The 26,021-nt window shown below is 31.6% G+C and overlaps 2 protein-coding genes and 1 pseudogene across 2 annotated transcripts; 1 reads left to right on the top strand and 2 right to left on the bottom strand.

The window, feature by feature from the left end:
- Nucleotides 1-1,520: 1,520 nt before the first annotated feature.
- LOC114183108 (protein LATERAL BRANCHING OXIDOREDUCTASE 1-like) lies at nt 1,521-3,062 on the top strand. The gene is made up of 3 exons (XM_028069980.2): nt 1,521-2,111; nt 2,185-2,515; nt 2,663-3,062. Exons 1-3 carry the CDS (start codon nt 1,642-1,644, stop codon nt 2,918-2,920), a joined length of 1,059 nt encoding a protein of 352 aa, XP_027925781.1. The 5' UTR covers nt 1,521-1,641; the 3' UTR covers nt 2,921-3,062.
- A 4,283-nt stretch (nt 3,063-7,345) lies between these two features.
- Nucleotides 7,346-10,173, bottom strand: LOC146886153 (uncharacterized; annotated as a pseudogene).
- Nucleotides 10,174-15,561: 5,388 nt separating this feature from the next.
- Nucleotides 15,562-16,750, bottom strand: LOC114182924 (uncharacterized). The gene has a single exon (XM_028069725.2). It carries the CDS (start codon nt 16,632-16,634, stop codon nt 15,759-15,761), a length of 876 nt encoding a protein of 291 aa, XP_027925526.1. The 5' UTR covers nt 16,635-16,750; the 3' UTR covers nt 15,562-15,758.
- Nucleotides 16,751-26,021: the final 9,271 nt, after the last annotated feature.

Here is a 26,021-nt window from a genome sequence, read left to right as displayed (position 1 = left end):
TAGTGATAATAGTATTTACTTATTTAAAGTATATTTGTACACTTTTTTATAAAAAAATTTAGAAGATTTTTTTTATCACTTAAAATTGTTTATCAATAATTAAACTAATTTTAGTTTATCACTAATTGTTTTTTTTTCTTTCCTGCGATTTAGAACAGGATAATAATAAAAGTATTTAATAATTAGATTAATATTGCTTAATTTAAGAATTTTGAAGGGTCATATGTTTTATTAAATTTTTACAAAGGTCAAAATTAAACATTTATAAAAGAATCAGAAGGAAATTTAAGTCTATATTACATTGCGTAGCTATAAACTTTAATGTGAGTAAACCATTCATACACTCACATTACACTTAATAAAAATATAATGTAGAAAATAAATTTAACAATATGATATCTACAATTACTTTTCTAGAAAACTGTTATGGTTTTTTTGGATTGCCGAATGGATGAACATGCTAGTTCTTATTATAATTTCTTTTTTTAATTTATCAAATAATTAATGTTTAAAAACTTTAACAGGATAAGTGAGCTTATCCATAAACCACAATTACAAATCCATTTAATTTTTACCTGTAGGCATTGTGGACCAATAAAAATAAAAAATTAAATTGTTCAATTTCAAATAACCAAATTGTTCAATTTCACATAACCAAATCTCAAGTGCTGCATCTTCCTCTTTTTTTTAGTTACTTACTGTTATTAATTTTAAATTAGTTTCTAATTTTAAATTAGAGATTAATTTATACACTATTTTTTTTTTTACTTAAAATCTTAATAGTTAATGTTAAACTAATTTAGATTCTAATTCAAAAGTTAATTATAATTTTTTTATTTATAACATAGATTATTTTAGATACTTTTTATTTTATAAGATAGTATGATTTTCTATACTTGATAATATGAAATTACAATTGGTCGTATAAGGCTAAAACATGTATAAACCAAAAATTTAAAATAGTACAAGAGCAAGTATTACCTAAATTCTTCTTCAAAAATAATTTTTTGATAAAATTGATAAAGTTATGAAATAGAGTAATTTTAGTTTTTATGGAAGTTAAAAAAGTAAAATAATAAAATTTTAGAGTTTTGTTTTGATTATTTGTGAAAATCTATCGTCCAAAACTTTGTTAAACTATTATTTCGCATTTCTCTTCTATCATTGTTTACTTTTCTTATGTTACTTCTCAGTTTAGACCATGACAAAGCACAAACACAAGTCCAGATTCAATGTATGTGTACGGAGACAACAATGAACACACTTTCTCCACAACCACAACCACAACATATATTTTCTCACATCACGTAAACTTCAATGATTTTTGGAGCATCCATTTTCGCAGAAAGAGATTGTGACGTAGGTGTTCAAAATTTTGCAGGATATCACGTAAAATCTTCTCTCTCTATCATTGATGATTGATCACAGTTGTAACAACCTTATTGGTTCAATGCTTTCCGTGAATATTATTATTAAGTTTTTGTGTGCACAAATACATAGTACAAAACAATCTTATTAATTGTAAAAAGGATAATGGTATTAGGTAGTGAAATTGAAACTAGTGAACAACTCCACGTATAACAGTAAAGTGTGCATTTTGGAAGTACTCAATCATTGTTCATCTCAGCACCAGAAACAGCCATGGGAGAGGTTGACCCTGCTTTCATCCAAGACCCAGAACACAGGCCAAAGCTCTCCCCTATCCAAGTACAAGGAATTCCCATAATCGATCTCTCTCCAATGACCCACCAAACAGTTTCAGATCCATCTTCCATTGAAAGGTTAGTGAAGGAGATAGGGAGTGCATGCAAAGAGTGGGGCTTCTTCCAAGTAATCAACCATGGTGTCTCCCTCACTCTAAGGGAAACCATTGACAAAGCTTCAAGGATGTTCTTTGCTCAGAGTTTGGAAGAGAAGAAGAAGGTTAGCAGAGATGAAGTTTCACTAATCGGTTACTATGACACAGAACTCACCAAAAACGTGAGGGACTGGAAAGAAGTGTATGATTTTCTAGCCAGAGATCCCACTTTCATTCCTGCGTCTTCTGATGAACACGATCATCGACTCATTCAATGGACTAATGCATCCCCTCAATACCCTTCAAACTTCAGGTAATTCATCTTCACTTTGTAATCAATAATCACACACTGTTAGATGAACAATTATTTAACAATGAGCATGCAGGGATATAATAGAAGAGTATATTGAAGAGATGGAAAAGTTGTCCTTTAAGTTGATGGAGCTGATAGCTCTGAGCTTAGGCCTTGAGGCAAAGAGGTTTGAGGAGTTTTTCGTGAAAGATCAAACCAGCTTTGTTCGATTCAACCACTATCCTCCATGCCCTTATCCTCACCTAGCCCTCGGTGTTGGTCGACACAAGGATGGTGGAGCCTTAACCATTCTTGCACAAGATGAGGTTGGAGGACTTGAAGTTAAACGCAAAGCAGATCAAGAATGGGTTCCAGTGAAACCTACACCAGATGCTTACATAATCAATGTTGGTGATATTGTTCAGGTGGGTTGCTCAAACTATATAAAGATACAAGATGTTGAAATTATACTGATTTATAATTCAGATGACAAAGTTCATAATCATGTCTAACACGATTTTATCAGAAAATTATACTAGTGAATAGTTATTGTTGAGTATTAATGAATGCAGGTTTGGAGCAATGATTTGTATGAGAGTGTGGAACACAGAGTGATGGTTAACTCTGAGAAAGAAAGGTTTTCTATTCCATTTTTCTTCAACCCTGCACATGACACAGAAGTGAAGCCTTTGGAGGAGATGACGAATGAAGAGAAGCCTTCCAAGTATAGGCCATACAAATGGGGGAAGTTTCTTGTTCACAGAAAGGGAAGCAATTTCAAGAAACAAAATGAGGAAAACATTCAGATTTATCATTATAAGATAGCATAAAGGATAACAGATTTAGCTTATGCATATAAAGAACATAGTATCTGATATGTTTGTGGGGCTAAATGTATTTGTTGCTAAATTTGGCAGTGTCCATTCTGTACCAAAATACTTTTAATATGTTTTATTTTCTGCTTTTGAATCATTCTTCCATAGTAATAACTAGTTTGAATTCAGCATATTAGACTTTTACTTGCTATTCTCATGATAATTGTGTAGATATTATTTTTTTTATCTGATTTCAGTTATATTGATCTTTAAATTTTTAAGACTTCAAAATGAATTAATGTAAGGTAGGTCCAATTTAAAGTCTTATGCTATCTTTTTTTATAATTTTTGAAAGTTACACACGCTCCACATTGCAAAACTCTATAACAAACTTATAAATAACATTATAAATCTGATTTCAAAAATTGAAACTATGTTGACGAAATATAATATATATGCTTATTGTTCAATATTATTCAAGATTTTCTTAATCAAATTTTAAAGACTTTTTATGTTAGTTAAAAATTGACATAATAGGTTGGTTAAAGAAGTATAACATAATAAATAATAGTTTCGATATCGATTCTTTTTCAAATTGACATAAAATATGTCGGCTAAAAATTGGCATAATAATATGTTGGATTGAGAAGAAACATAACAAAGCATAGTTGATTATATATTTGTAGCTTTTCAATTCTACATTGGTTGCTTTTCAAATTGACATAAAGTAAATAAAATTATTAGAACACGTTATTTGGAGATGATTTAATATATATATATATATATATATATATATATATATATATATATATATATATATATATATTCTTTAATTCTGTATTTCTTGAACTTTAATTTTTTATTTCTTGAACTCGTAAATCATAACTTATTTATTTCCTATAAAAATAGGTGCAAATAATTATTTTAGTCTAATAATAAGTTATGTATATTTAGGCCTACTTGGACTAAAAGGAAAAAAGTCAGTCAAGAGAAGACAAAGAATCACAAAAAGTATGAGACCACTAACGAAAGCCCAACAAAGGCCCATTCAATGTTCCACTAAGAAGAAGGCAACACCAGGTCAATGTGAGCCAAATATGGAAAGCATGAAGATGATATACTCTTAAGTAAATTTGATTATGAACAAAAAATTCAAATTGAATTCCATTAACTTCATTTAAAATGCACATCTAACTCATTTACAGCATCAGTAAAAATGAATTCCCTTTTGGATTAATAAGGAATTTGATGGATAATTTATCAAATTTCATTTGACTTCAAGAAACCATACAAATATGAATAAGGAATTCATCTTACAACTAAACTAAAAAAGAGAACTTAAGTATACCCTTCTCAAATTTGTATTATAACAGTAAAATGTCAAATTTTTAGGATTTTCAAAATTAATATTCAACCCAAATTTATAATGTGAATAAAAAATAAAATTGTAATTTGTCAATTTCATTTCGAAATAAAAACTGTTGTTTTTATTTATAATGTACAAAAATTATCTTAAACTTAATTAAAAGCATCAACTCAGATAGCGGTGGTAATGCAGGCTGGTCCGGCCTGGTCCGCACTTGGCTTGCAAAATGCTGGCCGGGTTGGTCCGTCTCTTATTTTCAACGCGAACTAAAAAGTTTGACCCGTCCTGCATAAGTGTGGGCCTGTGGTACAACCTGCCTATTTTTTTTAATTTATCATAAAGGTTTCAATGTTCAACAAATTGGGAAACTTTAATAAGTTTACAAAATTAAGCAAAAAATTTAGGGAGTTGGATGATAAATTGATAATTCAACATTTTCATCATATTCATATTCGTACTTTGACATACACGATGTATTCTTCAAATTTTAGTACATTGAAAAATACATAATACTTGTCTCTTCCAATCATACAAGAATTTAGAACGTTCATATAGAAGTCCAAAAGGAAAGTAACTAATATACACAAGTGCAAGTTTTTTTTTATTGTCCTGAATGTTTGCAAATAAGTTATAAAATTTTATTCATAAATTATGGCTTTCAAAAAATAAATTTGTGGGCCGCATAGGCCGATTCACGCGAGCTACGGGCTTCTACGAGTCGAACTTCTATAGGCCAGCGGACTCAATATCCTAGCTCGCCTCGCATTTTTTTGGCGGTCCTGTGGGTTGGCTCCGTGGGCCAAGTCTACATTGCCACCTTTAAACTCAAATACATTCATTCAAAAATTTAATTATGAATAAAAAAAAAATTCAAAGTGCATTCTATTAATTTCAATAGGATGCATGACCAACTCAATATTACAATATGATTAAAACTTAATCTAAAATATATTTTGTCCATTCCATTTGAGCGTGTGAAAGCATAAGAAGATGAATATACAATTAATCTTGAAAATAGATTAGGAAAAGTCAAATATACCATAAGAATTTACAATAAAAATTCTAACTACAATCCTTCAATTTTAATGAGGGTCCAATCTCAAATCAAATTACATTAAATAAAAATTAAAATTGCAACATGTGAATACCATACAAGGCTAGCAAACTATTGTTGTGTCCCATGATAAATGAAAAATTCATCTTGCTATTGAATTATAATGGACAACTCAAATGTATTAATCCAAAATTTACATCTCAAATGTATTGATCCGAAACTTACATGGTGAATAGAAAAATATTATTGCAATATACATTGTGAATACCAAATTCATATTGTTATACAAAACATTAGAAGATGAATATATAAATCATCTTGCTACTAAATTAAGAGGGACAACTCAAACATACCATCCAAAATTTGCACAATGAGTAAAAGGAATTTGTAAGTATTGAAATGGTTGAAATGCCAAAAAGAGGGAGGGAGTTGAATTGGCTAGTTAAAAAATATGTTGACTTTTAAAAGCCTAAAACAATTTTCAATTGAATCAAATCAACAACGAAGTTTGGATGCAAACACTCCTGGACTAGACACTTTCAATCAATCAAAGATAGAGATGGTCGATTGATTTCATTAACAGATACAATACTAATAGAATCAACAGATTAAATTACAAAAACAATCGATTGAAAAACTGGAAAAATTGCAGAAATGCAAATTTGTGATTTAAGCTAGGAACAACATGAAAGATTAAATAAGATTGATTCCTATGAGTTATACAAACATGAACAAAGCTTCAAATCATGCTAGAACACACAAGAATATAAGAAAGATGGTTCAATTCAAATTTCTTTAAACTTTAAAGTGCAATACAAAGTGAGAAGGGTTAGAGAGAAGAGCAATGCATAAGACTTTTATATTCATCACTCAAATCTGAGTTACATCCAGTTAGTCAAGGCAACTCGAGCCTGACTTTGCATTATTTCAAAAGATTTACAAAGTTTACAACATTACACTTTCAAAATATGCAAGAACACCACACAATGACTATTGAATCACACAAGAATCACACCAACACAGCAAGACACCTCTTGCAGACCTGGAAAACCACCAAACACAACCTAAAATCTTGAGAAAGACCGAACCTCAATGGTAGCACAACATTTATAATCAAACTGTTACAAAATTCAACAGGTTGATTTCACTTAATTTAATTGAAATCAGTCGATTTCAAATAAATCAACTGATTAAATATGTACCAGTTAAGACTACTACAACAAACATTTTAATCTTTTAAAAACCCATTCAATAGATTAAAAGACACCATTTAACCTGTTGAAAAACATTTCAACAGATTAAAAGACATAACTAAGCCATATACATCTAGTTAATGCTGAATGGTCTACAACATGAATACAATTCTTGAAGCTTGTTTTCTTCATCAATAATCCAGATAGAGAGCACGCACACAAGGCTTAATCAACACGTGAAACATCAAATCTCTACATCATCAATGTAAGCATGGTTCTAAAATGTTCCCAAGCAATGACTTCATTTACCTTTATCAAATCTTCAAGCACTAAATCATCCAGGTTATTTGTGCTAACTGAATTTTCAAAGCTATAAAAGTTGGTGACACAACTCAAGCCCTAAGACCTTGTGTTGATCCAATAAACCAAACTTTGGTGTGGTTGAAAATTGAAACAAAAAAATTGAGCATGAAGTTCAAAAGAATTGTGACAAAGGAAGCCAAGGTTACCAAGCTTGAAGATTCTAGGACAACGAGAAGAATGTGATAACAAGAAGACCACTAAAGCAAATAGGCTACAACAATAAGGATACTAAGGATACTACAACCTTAAAGAGGTTAGAATGACAACAAGGTCATGACAACCAAAATGATGTTAAGGCCAAGAGTGATTGCAATTATGGTGAGAGAATGAAGATAAAGATTAGGTTAAAATTTTTCTCCACCTACACTTGCCTTACTAAAGTAATAGACTCAAGGAGTGAAACCTAAAGAACTACACCAATGAAATAGAAAAAAAAATTAGAAGCTAATGCAGATGTATAATACCTATTCCCACGTTTTATTTTCCCATAAGGATTTCATCTTCTCATCCATTGCAACTTTCCATTTTGGATCAGTTAAGGCTTCCTGTACACTGTTAGGGATAACCACAATAGATAATTGTTTTAAAAATGATTGATTTGATTCTGACAAATGATGGGTCGGCACATACTTACTTATGGGATATTTAGCTTTATTAGATAAAATAGCTTCATATGTGGGTTTAGGATTACCTCTAGTGTGACATTGTGGCAATCGTTTTCTATTTGGTTCAACATCTAGAGTAGGATCATTTTCAGTAGACGATTGGTTTTGTATATCAGTAAGGGAATCAGATTCAGATACCTCAAATAGGGGTGAAATTGGATTCACAACTTTTGTGTTTGTCACTTCTTCATTTTCCTTATGTTCATTGACACTCTGATCCAAGCTTATACCACTTGTATCCAAGTTTTTGGCTTCTTGGATACCAATTATAGAGTAATCTTTCACATAATTATCATATTCATAATCTAGAGTATGAATTTCTTGATGACATTCCCCTAGAAATTCAGCCTTAGAGGAAAAATACATCATATCTTCTTGAAAAACCATATCCAGAGTTATGATCATTTTCTTACTTGGGGGATGATAACATTGGTAACCTTTTTTATGCACGACATAGCCAAGAAATACACACCGCGACGCTCTAGGGGCCAGCTTGTTACGTTCATTTGCATGAACGTGTACAAATGTTACACAACAAAAAACGCGAGGAGGTAAATTTGGAACAACAAGAGCATCTATTGCTTCAATAAGAGTCTGTAATGGTGTTTGAAAGTTATTTGAGTTAGAAGGAACCCAGTTGGTTAAATATGCAACCGAGGTAAGTGCTTCTCCCTAGTATGATCAAGGCATATTAGCTTGTATTGATGAAGATCGAACAACCTCTAATAAGTGACGATTTTTTTGCTTTGTAACCCTATTTTGTTGAGGTGTATTGGGACAAGAAGTTTGATGAATGATTCCATGCGTTTCAAGATATTGACGAAAATCAATACTTTGATATTCTCCACCATTGTCACTATGAAGAACCTGAATTTGTGCATTATATTGAGTTTGAATCATGTTATGAAACTTTTCAAATAATAATTTTACTTCACTCTTGGATTTCATCAAGCATACCCATGCCATTCTAGTGCAATCATCTATGAAAGTAACAAACCATCGTGATCGACCCAAAGTTAGAACTTTGGATGGACCCCAAACATCTGAGTGTATGAGCATAAACAAGATTTTACTTTTATTCAATGTCAATGGAAATGAAACACTGTGACTTTTTGCTAGTTCACAAACATGACAACGGAAGCTAGAAATATCACATTGTGTAAACAAACTAGGAATTAATTTCTTCAAATACCCAAAAGAAGCATGTCCCAAGCATTTATGCCATAACCAAATTTCAAATTTCTTCTTCTCCTCAAAACAATTCACTGTCAAAGCTTGTTGTATCTTGTTGATGCTTTTCTTCTCTAAGTCCAGGTAGTACAAATTCCCTTGCTTAATACCATAACTAATCGTCCGTCTGGTTTGAATGTTCTTAAACACACAAAATTTAGGCAAAAAAAATTACAACACAAGATAAAGTTGTAGTTAGTTTGGAAACATATAACAAGTTATAATTTAAATTTGGAACTACTAAAATAGAGTCTAAATTCAAAGAATCATTGAGGGTTAAGGATCCCTCACCAATAACTGGAGTTGTGTTACCATTGGCAGTGCAAACAAATTTTTGTGAAGACGGTTTAAGGGAAGAGACTTGTCTAGAATCAAATGTCATATGGTTGGTTGCACCAAAATTAATTATCCATGCATTATTCAAACTATGTTAAAAAATATTTAAAGCTTTACCAGTAATATTTGTAGTTGTTACCAATAGTTGAATCTTCAGAGTTTGATTCAATAGTAGTTGTAGTTGGGATTTTGTTGGACTTCTTCTTTCTTGAATCACAATTATGATCCCACCATTTAAGATACCCCACAATCTCAAAACAACGATCTTTTGTATGACCATTTTGGTTGCAATAGGTGCATTTATAAGTAGATTTATCACCCGTAGTGGTCTTAGCATCTTTATTTCGATGTTGCCAATTTTGAGTTGATTGGTTATGGGCTACCATTGCTGAATTGTCAATATTTTCAGGTTCCCTCTTTAAAGTTGCATGACGCAATGCCTCACGTTATACTAAAGCATAACATTCTTCTACATCAGGAACAATTTCTTTATGTAGAATTTCTCCACAAATTTGTTCAAAAGTGCCATCTAATCTAACAAGAAATATGTGTACTTGCAGGCGTTGAACAAAATATTGATATGCTTTTACATCATCTGGATCCTTCATGGCCACCTTGTCATGATGGTCTAATTCACAAAAAATCTCAATCGATTCACCATAATATTTTGATAGAGACTTACCACTTTGTATAGCAGAGAAAGCCTTTTGATTTAAGAAGAAAACTTGCAACTCATCACTTCTATCATAGAAGGCTTTCGATAAAGCACTCCATATTTCGTGAGTAGTGAGTAAGCGTATGTAACACTTCATTATTTCTGGGCTCATGGACATTAACAGCCAACATTTTACTTTTTAATTTTCAACATACCATTTGTCTTATCCTTCATCTGTTTTTGCAGGGGGCTTTATATGGCAGCTAAGATACGAGGTTTTTTCCCGCTCCGCAATATGCATCTCTATTAGTTGTGATCAAACATCATAGTTTGACTTTGTGAGTGTGATTCCAATATTAAAAATTCCCTCTGGTTGAACCACAATTGGGGTTGATTTTCAAGACATATTTTAAGAAGAAAAAAATAGGGGTTTTGAGTTCAGATCTTCTTTCAAAGTGAGACTCTTGATACCATATTACAAAACAGTAACAAAGGCATACTTGTAGGGTTTGAAATTCTCTTTATTTTTTTGATATCTCAAAACAACAAATGTACAATCAATATATAAGGATTTTCAATCCTAGACTTACATTCTCCTATTAATCTAGTGAGCTGTCTATGACTAATTTATAGGAAACATATTATTGACAAATCCTAAAAATAGAAGGGATTTATATGATTGACAATCACTCAATAATAATTTAACAGACCAACGATGTTTAAGGATTAACCTTATATGTGGTCGAGTATAACTCTTGATCTACTGTTCTGCAGAGCATGAGATGTCAGCATAAGTGAACAACTTATCGGGATTCAATATTGATGCAATTATCCAGATAATTGAGTCACAGTTTCAGTCTTTATATGAAATTGAATGATGAATTTTGTATGATTAATGTAAATTTTAATTATAATTGGTTCAATCATTCCATTAGCTTACCTTTTTATTTGTGTTTTGTTTTCTGGTATCTATGTTCTTTTGCAATGATCACTTTATTGGTGTAAGCGGTGTTTGTGTGCTTTGATATCTATAAATCATGGAATATTTTGTTTAATGAGTTAGACTATTAAATGGTGTGTAACAATATAATTTTATACAATATTATATATTACTTTGTTTATATTTTTATTGTTTAAATAATACAAATTTATAATTTTATACAATTTTATAGTATATATACAATTATAATTTTTTGCCTGTTTATTAAATAATATATTTTAAATGATTTTATAAAATAACTATTTACAATCTTATATAATATTTCATAATTTAAAATTTTATTTTCTATGGTTTATAGTTCAATAAAATTTTTTATTTTTTTAAATTATATAAATAAAAATAGTATATTTTAAATAATTTTATAGTTTCAATTAAAGAAATTTATAATTTTATACAATTTAATTAAATAAATCATGTAAAATTTATTTTATATTATATAAAATTAATAAAATTTTAAATTATGTAATTACGTTGTATTTAAATAATTTAAGTAGAAATATAAATGGTTGTATCATTGAATATAATAATTCTGAATTTTTTTAGAAACATTTTGTGCAAACCTTTTTCATTACTCTAACACCTTTCATATATATATATATATATATATATATATATATATATATATATATATATATAAATTATGGATTAATGAATTGATTTTATAAGTTTTTAATAATTTATTAAATAGTATATTTTAAATAATTTTATTGTTTAAATTACATAAATTAATCGGTTTTATTGTTTCACTTATATAAATTATTTAGAAATAGTATATTTTAAATAATTTTACTGGTTAAACTAGAAAATAATTTTTGTTAAGTAGTTTTATCATTTGAATTATGGAAATTTAAAAATGTTATATATAAAAAGTAAATAAGAAATTAACAAGGTCTCTATATAAATATTATTGTTCTTTTTATTATTTTCTTTTTTCAACTTTTATAACATGAAGTGCATACTTTTTATTGACCATCTGAAAATACCTCCAATTCCATTATATAAGTGTATTTCAACAATTATTTTATATATTTTTACCTTCTGATAAAAAACAAAACATACAACATTCTCTTTTGAAAACAATTATTCTCTTATTACTTTCACCATCTATAAAATAGTAATATATAGTCTTAGAACTTTAGAGTTTTATTAAATTTTGAACAATATACAAGATATGTTTTAAAATTTTAAATCCATTCCTATTATTATTAACTTGATTTTGTTGATTTCATTTTCGACCCTAATTTTTAAATTTTAATTTAAAATTGATTTTGAGAAAAATAAATACCCTTGGTCTATAAAAACTGCATTCTATTAATTTCATTAGGATGCACAATCAACTCATTGTTACAATATGATTAAAACTTAATATAAAATATATTTTGTCCATCTCATTTGAACTCATAAAAGCATAAGAAGATGAATATATAATTAATCTTGAAAATAGATTAGGAAAAGTCTAATATACAATAAGAATTTACAATAAAAATTTTAACTACAATTCTTCAAATTCAATATGGGTCTATGCTCAACTCAAATTACATTAAGTAAAAATAAAATTGCAATATATGAATACCATACAAGACTAAAATAACTATTGTTGTGTCCCATGATAAATGAAAAAATCATTTTGCAATTGAATTATAATGGACAACTTAAATGTATCAATCCAAAATTTACATTCTCAAATATATTAATATGAAATTTACACATTGTGAATATAAAAATCTTATTGTAATATACATTTTGAATAATTCATATGGTTATACAAAATATTAGAAAATGAATATATAAATCATCTTGATACTAAATTAAGAAGGACAATTCAAACATACCATCCAAAATTTGCACAATTAGTAAAAGGAATTTTTAAGGCTATAAAAGTTGGTGACCCAACTCTAGCCCTACGACCTTGTGTTGATCCAACAAACCAAAACTTTGGTGTGGTTGAAAATTGAAAAAAAAAATGAGCATGAAGTTCAAAAGAATTGTAACAAAGGAAACCAGAACTACCATGCTTGAAGATTCTTTAACAACTAGAAGAATACGATAACAAGAAGACCACCAAAGTAAATAGGCTACAACAATAAAGATACTACAACATTAAGGAGGTCAGAATAACAACAAGGTCATAACAACCAAAATGATGTTAAGAGCCAAGAGTGATTACAATTATTGTGAGAGAATGAAAATAAAGATTAGGTTAAAAATTTTCTCCACCTACACTTGCCTTACTAAAGTAATAAACTCAAGGAATGAAACCTAAATAACTACACCAATGAAATAGAAAAAAAAAATTAAAAGCTAGTGCAAATGTATAATACCTTAAATAGTTTTGTGAGAATCCTATCCATCAAATGATCCTTTGTACATATTTTATAGTCATCCACTCAGCAAAGAAAATCATCATCATAAAATTAATGGTGATTCAAGATTCAAGAAAGACTACAATGGTAAAGAGATCAATGCATACGAGTTCACTTTCAAAAAAATAAATAATTTATCGACCATCTGAAAATATCTTCAATCCTAGTATGTAATTATATTTAAACAATTATTTTATATATTTTTATAAAACCTTCTTTTGACAAAAAAAAATAATAATATATAACATTCTCTTTGATTTTTTTAATAAGAAATTATTCTCTTATTACTTTCACCATCTATAGAAATAGTAATAGTCTTAGGACTTTAGAGTTCTATTAAATTTGGAACAATATATACAAGATAGGTTTTATAATTTTAAATCCCTTTCTATTATTATTAATTTTATTTTTGTTGATTTTATTTTCAACCTTAATTTTTAAATTTTAATTTAAAATTAACCTTGAGGAAAACAAAAAGCCTTGGTCTAAAATTAGTAGTATTATTATTATTATGAATTATTTTTACTATATTAACTATATGGGATTTTAAATTAAAGTTAATTTTTATTTTTGTATTGATTTATTTTTCAATACATGCCACAATATGAACATATGTTATTTAATTATTACTTACTTAGGTTGTACTTAATAAATCATATCTCAATATCTTCAAAAGTTCAAAAAATTAGTTATTAGTATAATTTTAAAAGTGTTTTTAAATTTTGCCCAATACTAAAAGAAAAGCATAATGGTTGTAGACTTCAAAAGAAATTCTAAATCATCGAAGAAAAGTAACTTACTTTCCAGAACACTCAAATCAAAGCAAGAATCTAGAAGACGCATGTCATGTTGACACTATGTTAACATCATTTCTACGAAGGACTATGATCTTTTGATAAACGTTTTTTTGAAAAAGTTTAACAAAGTTTGTTTTTTAACACACACTAAACATTTTTCTTTTCTTTCTAAGTCATATCAAATCTTTATTTCATCCATTAAAGTATTACCATGTGTACTTTTGACAAAAGTTTGTTAATAAAACTTTGTCAAAACATAATTTCCCTTATGTTAAATACCAACATTATGAACTAAATTTTGATGTCTTTCTCCTGTTAAAGATTTTCTCCTCGTGCTTCTCACTATTTTAAAATTTGATTTACAGATCATAATTGATGTAGGTATTAAACTCCTGTGTGTTACTACATTTTGTTTAAATTACCTTCAAAATACAAAATGAACAAATAAACATAGGAAAATGTTATTTAGATATGAAAACCATCTAATACTGGGAATCACTTTTAGAACATTAATAATAAAATAATTAGGAGTCCATGGGAAAGAGTTTGAGAAGTTCTATTGAATAGTCTTTTTATACATAAAATAAAAGTACATCGAAAGAATGTTACCAACCGTTCCCATGTTTCATAATTCAAATTTGACTATTACTCTTTTGACGAGTGTACCATGATAAAATATCGAAATCATTACTTTAACGGAAAGGTCTTCAAAGTGGACCACCAAATTACCTTGTGTTTATGTTGTCATATTCTTTTTATTTTATTTTTTGTTGGGATGTGCTCAACAATAATTAAGTAGATTAGATCAATAAGATTACACAGACAATAAAGCATTAATAATGAATAAGATTAATAATAAGATTGTTGAGTACATACAATTCTAGTGTGTCCAAAAGAGAAAAAAAAAAGTAATTCCTATTATTTTAGTTATTGAATAAACTAATTATCACTTAAGATATCCATTACAAAAATTGTATAATACTCCTATAACTTTTTAATCTAAAACAGAAGTGTTAATTATTTGCTAATTTATTCAATTAACATTTCTTATTTAGAAGATTTAAGAAATATATAAACAATACGACAATACTTGTAAAATTCAGCCAGAACCTGCTGTGCCCACACGTGATATTCGTTCCCCCGAATATTCCACCCAGTGCTCAGACTACAACGATGTTCATTCGCCGCATTTCTGTGCATCAAGCATCTTTTTACCGAGTATTTAAATAGCCACATAAAATTATCCAATGTTCTTCTTATATCATAAAAAAAATTCTTTTAAGTCAAAGATATTACTTCTGTTTTATAAATCAAGTGTTGCTATTAGATTATTTTCATAAATTGAAAAATATAGATAGGAGAGTACACCAACTTTTTTTTTGGAGTTTTATATTTTGCATGTCAACTTATGACAACATTTTAAAGATATTAGTAGTCCATTATTTTCTTTTCAAGTATTAGATTTTTGCCAAATCTTATTTATTTATCATTCTCAAAATTTATAATGACCTATTACTTTCTTATTCATTGTTTTCTTACGCTACCTTTAATTAATTTATAATATATATATATATATATATATAAACATTTTAATATAAAAGGATAAGAATAATATAAAAAAAAAAAGCACTGCATACCTCAATTGAAGAGCAACATTAACAAAAAATAATTAACATCATCTTAAAAAATTAAACTCAAACTATATAGAGTGATGGTACTAAAATCGATAAACTCAATTTTCTAATTTAAATTTTAAACTGCAATCTTGCAAAATAGAATCCTTCCCTAATAGCAGAAACAAAACTATGACTACTTTATTAATAATCATCACTTAATAAACATTTCTACTTGGATCATCTTGTCCGAACAAAACGACACCTTCAGCTTCAAAATCGGTGTCGTCAAACCCCACCGACCTGCAACTAGTGCTATTCACAGCCATCTGAACCGGGTCTGCAGTTCGGCGACACGGACCGAACCACTTGTTCTGCATGTACCGGTTCTTCCTCCATGGCGGAACCGGAAGGCCCTTGCTCCTGAAACACCACATTAAAGCCTCGCACAGCTTCGAAACGGTGCGTTTCAGCTCCTCCTCACATCCAACAAAGATGCATGGAACAGCAGCAAGCACATCCGAGAACCGTCGTGTCGGCCGTACAATTTTAAACTGTGCATGGAAGTCAAGGTCCACAAAGTATCGCCATTTGGCAGCATCAGAATGGACCACGTCGATGAACTCATGGCTCCCGCCCAAGGCGTCTGGTGTGGTCTCACACACTGCCGCATTGTGTCGCCTGTCCCGGAGAAACGCCACCACCTTCTGACGGAACAGCGCAGCTTCTCGCTCCCTCAGAAACCCAAACTTCTCTGCAGCTTCAGAAACATGTGCGCTAAGTAAGTTCCGGTAAGTGTCCGCATTGTAAAGTGAGATGGCGAGGCCGGATGAGTCAGTCACAGAATCGGCCAAGTCTTTGACTGAGTCAACTCGGTCACTGTCGGATTCATCAAATGCTGAGTCCTCGCTGCTGCTGTTAGTGTCTTCTTCTTCAAAGAAACCATGGACGAGATTAGACAGGGAGAGGGAGTCGCTGTCATCGGAATATTGGGTGCTGGAGTTAAAATTCCACTGATCGGCGCTGACAAGTCGGGCTCGAGCCTGGTCGTCGAAGGGGTAAGTGACTCGCTTCTTTCTTGGGAAAGTGGGCATTTGGTGAGTTTGAGAGAAAAAGAGAGAATTTTTTGAAGTGGGTATTGGGGTGAGTGGTGAGAGAATGGTGATGGTTTTGAACAGAGGGGAAAAGAGAGATGCAATAATGGAAAATACAGAATTTTGTGGAGAATATTCGAGGGAACTAGTATTCGCTTTCGGAGGCGATTTTTAATTGAAAATTAATTTATAATATGCTTCATCGGCATATATCTGTTTAAGAATGAAGTACAATTGGTAACTAAGCAGTACACAGTTCAGGGAAAAAAGAAAAAGAAATTTTACATTTTTTTTATTTTATCTTTTATTAATAAAATAGTATAAATAAGTGTAACTGATATTAATAAATGTGTAACTTGTATTAATAAACCACTAAACCAGTGCTCTTTGGAAAAGATAAACATACCGAACTATATAAATATATTTGGTGAAGTTACTTTTGTAATATTTCTCGAAACCAGCCCAAATATTAATATTGTGATAAATTCTGTATCATTCAAAGACACAAATGCTCCCTAACTTAATTTTAAATGACAAATAAATAAATAAATAAATTGACAAAAACTATACACACTATTAAATATATAGGTGTCGCTAAGAAACTAAAGACGATAAAAAGGCTTATTAAGGAAAACAAATCTTCACGTTTTTCTTTTGGAGGTTATAATAAAAAGGAAGTGGGTTATGAATTAAGGAACTGAAGAAAATTTTTTCATTACTGCATTGTTTTGATAACCAAAATTAAATTATGATGTGTTTATACCGGTAGGACAAGCTAAACATAAGAGAGACAGTGATGAGTGGTTATTGGAAGGTATTTCTTGAGAATTTTGGTTTGATGCTGTTTAAAGTATTTATAAGTGAACTAAATTAACTCAATACGGATTCTCTTATGAATCGATTAGAAAATTAATATGTTTTTTAATTTGAATTATATGTTTTTTAATTTGAATTAGAGTGTATGTATATTTATGATTCTATTATCAACATGAATTTGATAAATAATTCACTTATATCATGGATTAATTTTATAAGTATTTTTAAATTATTGAATTCTCTTTTAATATGCATTTCATTCAAGAACTCGTGCATTTTTTTCCAACCGTCATATTTTTTGTATTTTTTTATTTAGAGATGTAATGGTGAATAAAGATAAAATAAAAATAAAAATGGAAAAGAAGATATAAAGAAGAGAACGAAAATGAAGGTTTGCAAGAATGTAAATTGTAGTAAAGTAAGTTATAAAGGATAAAGCAAGAACTGGTAAATGAAATCTATGAAAGCAGTAATCCAATTATTACATTCATCATTGGATTTGCCATTTTTGTGTTCGTGGCGTTCTCAGAGTGTTTTGAATTGTAACCATAATTTACCACCCTTATTTTACATTTGAATTACCTATTTATATTTTTCCCTTTTTCAAAGAATTAAACTAAAACTAAAATAAAAATTACATTAGGGAAATAACAATCCTTAAATTGTCTATGTTAGGCCAAGTGTGCCCATTCCTCCTACATTCTGCAACAATTATTATGAATAACCTTTCTCTCGATCTAACTTTATTTATTGTTTCGATCACACTTTTCTTTATCTCCACAACATTTTCTTTCGATTCCCCTTCGTAATCTTTAGTGCCTTAATACATTCTTCTTTTCCTTCATTATCTCACTCTCTTTAATCTCCTTGAGTTGATCCCTTTTTCTATCACTCTAATTCAATTCATTTCTTGATGCCCTTAACAGTTGCCCCCAAAGAGAATGTTACTTCATGACTTGTCATGGATAAGTATTCTATTGATGTTCAACTGAAGTCTTAAATCCCGTGACACATTTTGAAACACAACTCCCTCTCCATTCAGCTTGGACGTTCTGGATAACACCCACTTGAGTGTTTTTACATTTTTTGGAACAACTCACTCTCCCTCTATCTTTTTTTCACGTTTTCTCTACATTTGGATAACAACCCAACTTAGGGTTTTTCATCTCTCTGCAAATTCATGTTTATGGTTCAGTTGTTCACGTTTCTAGTTCATTTGCCCTCTTCTTTATGATGCATTTTCATTTTCTGTTGTATTGTAAGAACTATCTCATGACTAACTAAACCTTTGTGTTGATTTCTTGATGACAATGTAATGAAACCTTTAGATTCTTGTTCAGTGATTTATGTTTTGTGTTTTTGTTTTCTCTTCATCACTTTCAATTTGTGCTTAATGGAATGGACAAGAAATTGATGTATGCTTAATCTTAGTTTGGTGTTTAGCACCATGGCATCACCATTAAATGAAACTATTAAGAAAGAAGAAGGGTTTCAATGGGGAAAAGAACAACACGAGGCTTTTGATATTATCAAATACAAGCTTACACATGCATCTATCTTAACTTTACCAAATTTTGAAAAGTCTTTTGATATAGAGTGTGGTGCTTCTAATGTTGGCATAAGAGGTGTTCTCTTACAAGAAGGACATCCTATAGCGTATTTTCATGAAAAAGTTGAAGGGGTAGCATGAAACTATTCCTTTTGTGATAAAAAAAACTATATGCCCTAGTGAGAGCCTTGCATACTTGACAACATTATTTGCTTCCTAAAGAATTTGTAATTCATAGTGGTCATGAATCCTTTAAATACATTAAGAGCCAAGGCAAGCTCGATAAGAGACATGCTAAATGGGTAGAATTTATTGAACAATTTCTTTATGTTATTAAACATAAATAAGGCAAGGCAAACATTGTAGTTGATGCATTACCTAGGAGACATATATTATTATCTATGGTTGAAACTAAAATGTTTGGATTTTAAATGTTTAAGGAATTGTATGCTAATGACCATGATTTTGGAAAAAATCATAAAGATTATGCAAAAGGATTTTTTAAATATTTTTACAGCCATGTTGACTTTCTTTTTTTAAGGGAACTAAATTGTATGTGCCTAAAAGTTCAATGAGGAAATTATTTGCAAAAGAAGCTCGTAATGGGGGACTAATGGAATATTTTGGGATTCAAAAGACATTAGATATATTGCATGATCATTTCTTTTGACCTCACATGAAACATGATGTGCATTCCTTTTGTGATAGATGGCTTACTTGTTAGCATGCTAAATCTAAATCTATGCACCATGGAATATTTATGCCATTACCTATTCCTAACTCTCCTTGGACTGACATTTCTATGCATTTTGTTTTAGGTCTTCCAAGGTCCAAAGGAGGAAAAGATTTTGTTTTTGTTGTGGTTGACAAGTTCTCAAAGATTGCCCACTTCATTCCTTGCCACAAGAGTGATTATGCTAACCATGTGACCAACTTATTTTTCAAGGAAATGGTGAGACTACATGAAATTCCAAGGAGCATTGTATCGGACAAAGATGTTATGTGTGTTAGTCATTTTCGAAAAGTGTTGTGGGATAAGTTAGGTACAAAACTTCTCTTTTCTACAACTTGTCATCCTCAAACAAATGGACAAATCGAAGTGGTAATAGAACTCTATTTCAACTTCTTAGATGCGTTGTAAATAAGAATTTGAGAAGTTAGGAGGATTCGATACCTCATCTTGAGTTTGCTTATAATATATTAGTTCATTGTACTACTTAGATGTCTCCTTTTGAGGTAGTCTATGACTTTAATCTTTTAACTCCTTTAGATTTGTTGCCTTTACCTAATATTGATTCTATGGCTAACAAAGATGGTCTTGACAAAACTACTTTTGTCAGGAACTTGCATAAGGAAGTAAAGAACCAAATAGAAAAGAAGATGGAGAAGTTGGCTTCTAAGGCTAACAAAGGGAGGAAAAAAGATCAAGTTTGAACCCGCAGATTGGGTGAGGGTTCACTTTAGGAAGAAAAACTTTCCTTCCAAGAGGAAATTTAAACCCTTACCTAGAGGAGATGGTCCATTTCAAGTTCTTAAGAAAATTAATTATAATGCCTACATTTCAAGTTCCAATAGTATCAATATTAATGACTTATCTCCATTTGATGTAGGGACGAATTTGAGGACAAATTCACTTCAAGAAGGAGGGTATGATAGAGGACTATCCCTTATCTCTATTTGATCTTCAATATTTGACTCTTATAAAAATATAACATAATGCTATTAAAATTGTATTATGATATGCAAAAATATTGAGAAGAATTTGAGAATAAATGAAATAACAAATTAATAAAAGACTTTAAAATAATTATAGTAAAACAGGCTAATTCCACTACTTTCAAAATATATTCATCATCGGTTATCTAAAGATTGTTGCTAAATTAATTATTATTGTAAATTTACAAATCAATCTATAAAGTCTCAATTCATCTATTGGTGTTCTCACTTTTAACCAAAGTACAATCTAAATTAAAAGTAAGAACTTTTAGATTATCCATAGTAAATTCAACCAAAGTACAATCTCAATTAATTTTACTATGCCTAATCATGCTTATTCCTTTGTTTCCTCACCAAATAAAGCTTAATTAATCAAAGTTTCTTGACTAATTTTAGTTATAGTAATTACCTTTAACAAAAGTAAAATCTCAATTATTGGTAAAAACTCATTCAATCACATGAAAATTTCTAAATAAAATCAAAGTAAAGTCTAAATTAAATTTAAAACCCTGTAACTCATATGATTATCATGCATATAGATTTAAACACTTCGCTAATTACGTAGTATGTAAAATCATTACTTTTTATTTGATTAAGAAACAAATGACATAGATAAATTAAAACCTCAACAATAATAGTTGTAATCGAAATCGCAACGGGACGACGAAAAAAAAGAAGTTTAAAAAGAGATTTGGAGTTGTCACCATAGTTATTTCTGGAAAACTATGGAAAACCATAAAGATAAAGTAAGTTTGCGAAAACCAAATTTTCGGATCTCGGAGTCAATTATGTGTAGGGAAGGTGTTAGCGTCCTATAGCGCCCGCACAAGGACGATACCTTTAATTAAACATGCAAGTTGATGTGGTTTTCAAAAATGTTAATTTTCTCCAAAAATAATAAGACAAATAATACTAAAAAGAAACAAAAATATTTTTTGGTTTTTTAGGTTCGACAAGGATTGACCTACGTATTCTCATTTAAAATGAGAAATCAGGGATACATAGTTCTTTCAAAGAAGACAAATTGTTTGAAATTGTTTAGATTTTTAGATTTTTAAAATTTTATATTTTTTTTGTATTTTGGAATTACTTGAAAATATGTGTCACACGACGCGAGTGGCCAGACAGACACTAAAAGAGAATGTTTTTTTTTTCCTTTTTTAGATTTTTCTATTTATTTGTAGTTTTTTATAATTTTCAAATAATTTTAGGTTTTTTAGAAAATATTAAAAAGGTGAAAGAGAAGGATAAAATTGGAAAACATAAATATGAGTGCAAGAGTGATGAGTAAGGTGCATGAAGTAAATGAGGTAAAACAAAAATTGGTTGTGCAATCAATAAAAATGGTGGTGTAGTGGGCAAATATTGTAAGGTGTGTGTGGTAAATGTGAAGGTGCAACAGGTAAACGCAAAAACAAGCCCAAGAACAAAAATAAAGACATAGGGGGTACGTGGTTAACAATCATGAGGGTGTATGAAGTAAATGATTGTCTAACCCAAAAATAAGACGTGTAGTGTATGTATCAACTTGAGAGGTGCGACAAACAATTAACATAATCCACATATGGGGTGTAGAAAAAAAAGGGGTGCACGAATGGGAGGTGGGCTGAGACTTGATTAGCCCAATGTGAGATGTGGTATGTGGAAACAAAATGAATCTAAACTTTAACTACTAAACTAGCTCTCTCTCTCACACCAAGGACCCTCTTACTCGTTTCCTCACCAATGGCAGCCATTTCTTCTTTGTCTCAAGCCATCAAGTAAAATAAAACACAATTTATAATACAATAACAACTTCAAATCTATGACCCTTATTAGAATCCTAACTCCTCAACCCCATTTTAATACCCTCTTCTAGCCGCATCTTGATTCTACACCCTTTGATGATTACATTGATCGATCTTTGCTGCCACGAGTGTCTACTCACCCCTCCGACTACATGCCACAACCTAATAGTCCACACGCGGGAATAAATTTGTCACAGCCACAATCCACAACACCAAGTGGAGTTCCCCAATACGAACCACGATCCGTATTTTTCCCAAGACTACCAAACTTGTCGGATAACACCAAGGAGGACAATCTTCCGGAACCCATCCGTACGAGTCATGATCTTGCACACTCCACTAGACTTCCAAAACCACCATGCTACAACCTCGAGTGGCCACATGTTACCCCAATACAAGTTGCCCCTTGTAACTGGGCCACCAGCAAAGCATCGCATCAAGACCTCCATCCAAAGCTATGTAGAACCCTCTACGCAATCCATATTTGCACTTAGAACCGCCTAGCGCCTGTACTATGTCACTAGGTGAATTCGAGCTCCAAACTGGTTGGTGGGCATCCCTTGCCTCTAGGCGCTAAGTGTCTTCTAGTGCTCCTATCAGTCCAATTCTGCTTGGCGGAACCATCCTTCCGCCAGGCGCCATGCGAGTCTAGTGGCCTCTGCCACTATTTTGGGTCCTTACTACTTAATGACTTGTCATGCATCGCCAAACGCCATACCAGTAGAACAATGCTACTAGTTTTTGGCACTTTGGAACAAGTTCTAATGAACCTCAAATACAAGACACATTTTTCCTATTATCAATCAACTTAACCAGTCATAATCATATGGTTGAATCACAATTAACACATCAATTTACCAACATTTCACAAATTAGAATCATGCTTTTCCTCAATTAGTTATGAATTCACCCTAAACTTATTCTTCTACCAAATGTAGCATACTTCACTTATTTTCAACCAACATTACAATTTACATTTCATGACAGTAACCAGCAGGCCATGAACCACATCACAATTAAGGCAAAACGTAGATTTTACATGCATATAATCCCATTCATCACATAATCATACATAATTTAATTTTATATCACATGTGCACGATTCTTTCTTTACCTTCTGCCCATTTAATACATATTATGCATAAAAATTACCCAATAAACCTACAAGAACGTGAATCACAGAACAAAAAGCATATATACTATTGTCCTTATGTGTCGTCTGACGGTTATTCATGCGCTGCCAAGCGGTGCATACAATTCTGGGTTTTGCCTAGATTTTACTGCACCTGTATGAACTTTAAAACCCCAAATCAATAATTCCAGCATGCATTTTGACATAATGTTTGACATAATGTTAAGGTTCCACATTGCATAGGGTTCATGCTTATTCAATGTAGAATTATTTCCATGAAACATGTAAGATCCGCAGATTTTAATTAATTAAATAAATAATTAATTAATAAATGCGGGTAGGTAGTGCATTTATGAGAGGTTGGGTTCGAGAGTACTTTAATTGTGTGAGAGGACTTGGGTTCGAGTCCTAAGTATGCCAATTGTGTGTTATTTTAGTGATTATTGTTTTAATAATATGTTGGGCCACATTTTTGTATGAGATAATGCTTGAATTGTATGTGTTAGCAAGAAACATAAGTTGGCCTGGTGATTTTGCTTTGATTTGGCATTGGGAAGGTCATGTGTTCGAACCTTGGTAAGTCAAAATTTAACTCTTTTTGTTAAAAGATTAGTTGTGGGGCAGCTAAAGGGCTGAGAAATAATCAAGTAATGGCCCTTGAATAGCAATAAAATCCAAAGTTTAATCACATTCTCGTTTTTTTTTCATTAACCAAGTATTAAGACCTATAAAAGGCAACTTTTGAGAAGAGAATAGGGTTTGCAAGACTGTTTTTCTGAGAGCTTTAGAGGGAAGGCGAAATTTGAGAGTGAAAAGAGAATTGGGAGTGAAGTAGAGAGGAGAAACGAAAGTGGTGATAAGGTCAGTCCTTGGAGATCAAAGGAACCTTTCAATTTCAAGTTTTAAACCGAGAAATTTCAGGTTAGGGGAGCTGAACCCAAATTTTCGTCTAACTATTGTATGCTTGTGATTCTGATATATTTTGTACCATGAATTCGTGCTATAGGGGGTGAGACTTGGGGTTTATGAGTTTGGTACTGTTTTATTGAGCCAGGCTCGCCTACGCGAGAGTGGCAAAGATGAAATCCTTGTGTTGCGCGATCATCTCGTGCAGGCGAGGGAGTCTGGTCCTGAGCGACATGTCATCTCGCTTAGGCGAGTGTGCCTCGCTCAGGTGAGGATACGAGCATGTTGAAGGGTGCTATTAGGGACATCTCACTTAGGCGAGAGTCTCTCGCCTAGGCGAGATTTCAAGGGTGGTTTGTGCTGTTTGGTTGAACACGTCGCTTGGACGAGATGATTTATGAATCTGGGCGAGCAAGGGTCTCACCCAAGCGAGGATGAGCTCGCTTAAGCGAGAGTACGTGTACTGCAGAGCTTCTAGAGGCTCGCCCAAGCTAGTGGATCTAGCTTAAGCGAGATAGGCTGGACTGGCGGAACAAAGGCTTTTGGCCTAAGTGAGCAGGGGGTTATTGAACGTTCAAGATTTGAGTAATTATTGTATTGATAGAAGGGGATGGAAATTGTAAGGCGTGGTTTATAAGGCTTCTAAGGTAATCCTAATGGTGAGTTTGCTGGTGTTCCATGGGTTGTGGCCCGGAACGTATCCTTGGGTTGTAGCCCATGATAGGGGTTAAGCACGTGGCATTCTATGGGTGGTGGCCCGAAATGACCTTCATTGAATTGTGGCTCGAGATAGCGGATAAACACGAGGAACCCTGAGTTGTGGCTCGGGTTGGCGAGTGTGCCGGTGTGAGTGTGCTGGTTGTGGCCAATACGGATGGGTCCAAATGGATTGCCATCCTTAGTGAGTCACTGACGAGTTTGGTAGTCCTGGGACGTTACGGACTCTGTTCGTATTTGGGAACTCCACCTGGCGTTACGGTGTGTGATCCGTAGCATGGTTTCTGCACGTTCTTTATCGGTTGTGGCCGATAGGTGTGGCAACAAGGCACATTGAGATACTTAAAAGAAGATGTAGAACACTGCTAACATGGTTATGGCCTTGTGGAAGAACTGGAACGAGGTTCCCTGATATACTTTACTATACATGGTGGTGGCCATGTGGAGGGAAGGTAACGAGTCTTCCACGAGGTGTATCGATGTACATGGTGGCCATGTGATGAGAATGGAGCAAGCGTTGTGGGAAATGAAAGGATATTATATATGGTTGTGGCCATGCGGTATAAAGGAAGAGTTGTGTTATTGATATAATGTTTTATCTATTATACATGTGTATGTGTGTTTGGAACATGTTTATGTGTTTCTTCTATTAGCTCGCCCTATTTGCTTGTGTTTGGCGATGATCGTGTACGCGGTACACGTGAGCAGGTGATGATGCAGGTGGAGCTGGTGAGGCTTAGCTGTGGAAAGGGGATGACCATGGG

The sequence above is a fragment of the Vigna unguiculata genome, chromosome 5, assembly GCF_037176805.1.
Source record: "Vigna unguiculata cultivar grain cowpea cultivar isolate G323 ecotype 2 chromosome 5, ASM3717680v1, whole genome shotgun sequence".
Classification (NCBI taxonomy): Eukaryota; Viridiplantae; Streptophyta; class Magnoliopsida; order Fabales; family Fabaceae; genus Vigna; species Vigna unguiculata.
Note: the sequence above shows the minus strand (reverse complement) of the source record. Positions and strands in the feature narration are given on the sequence as shown.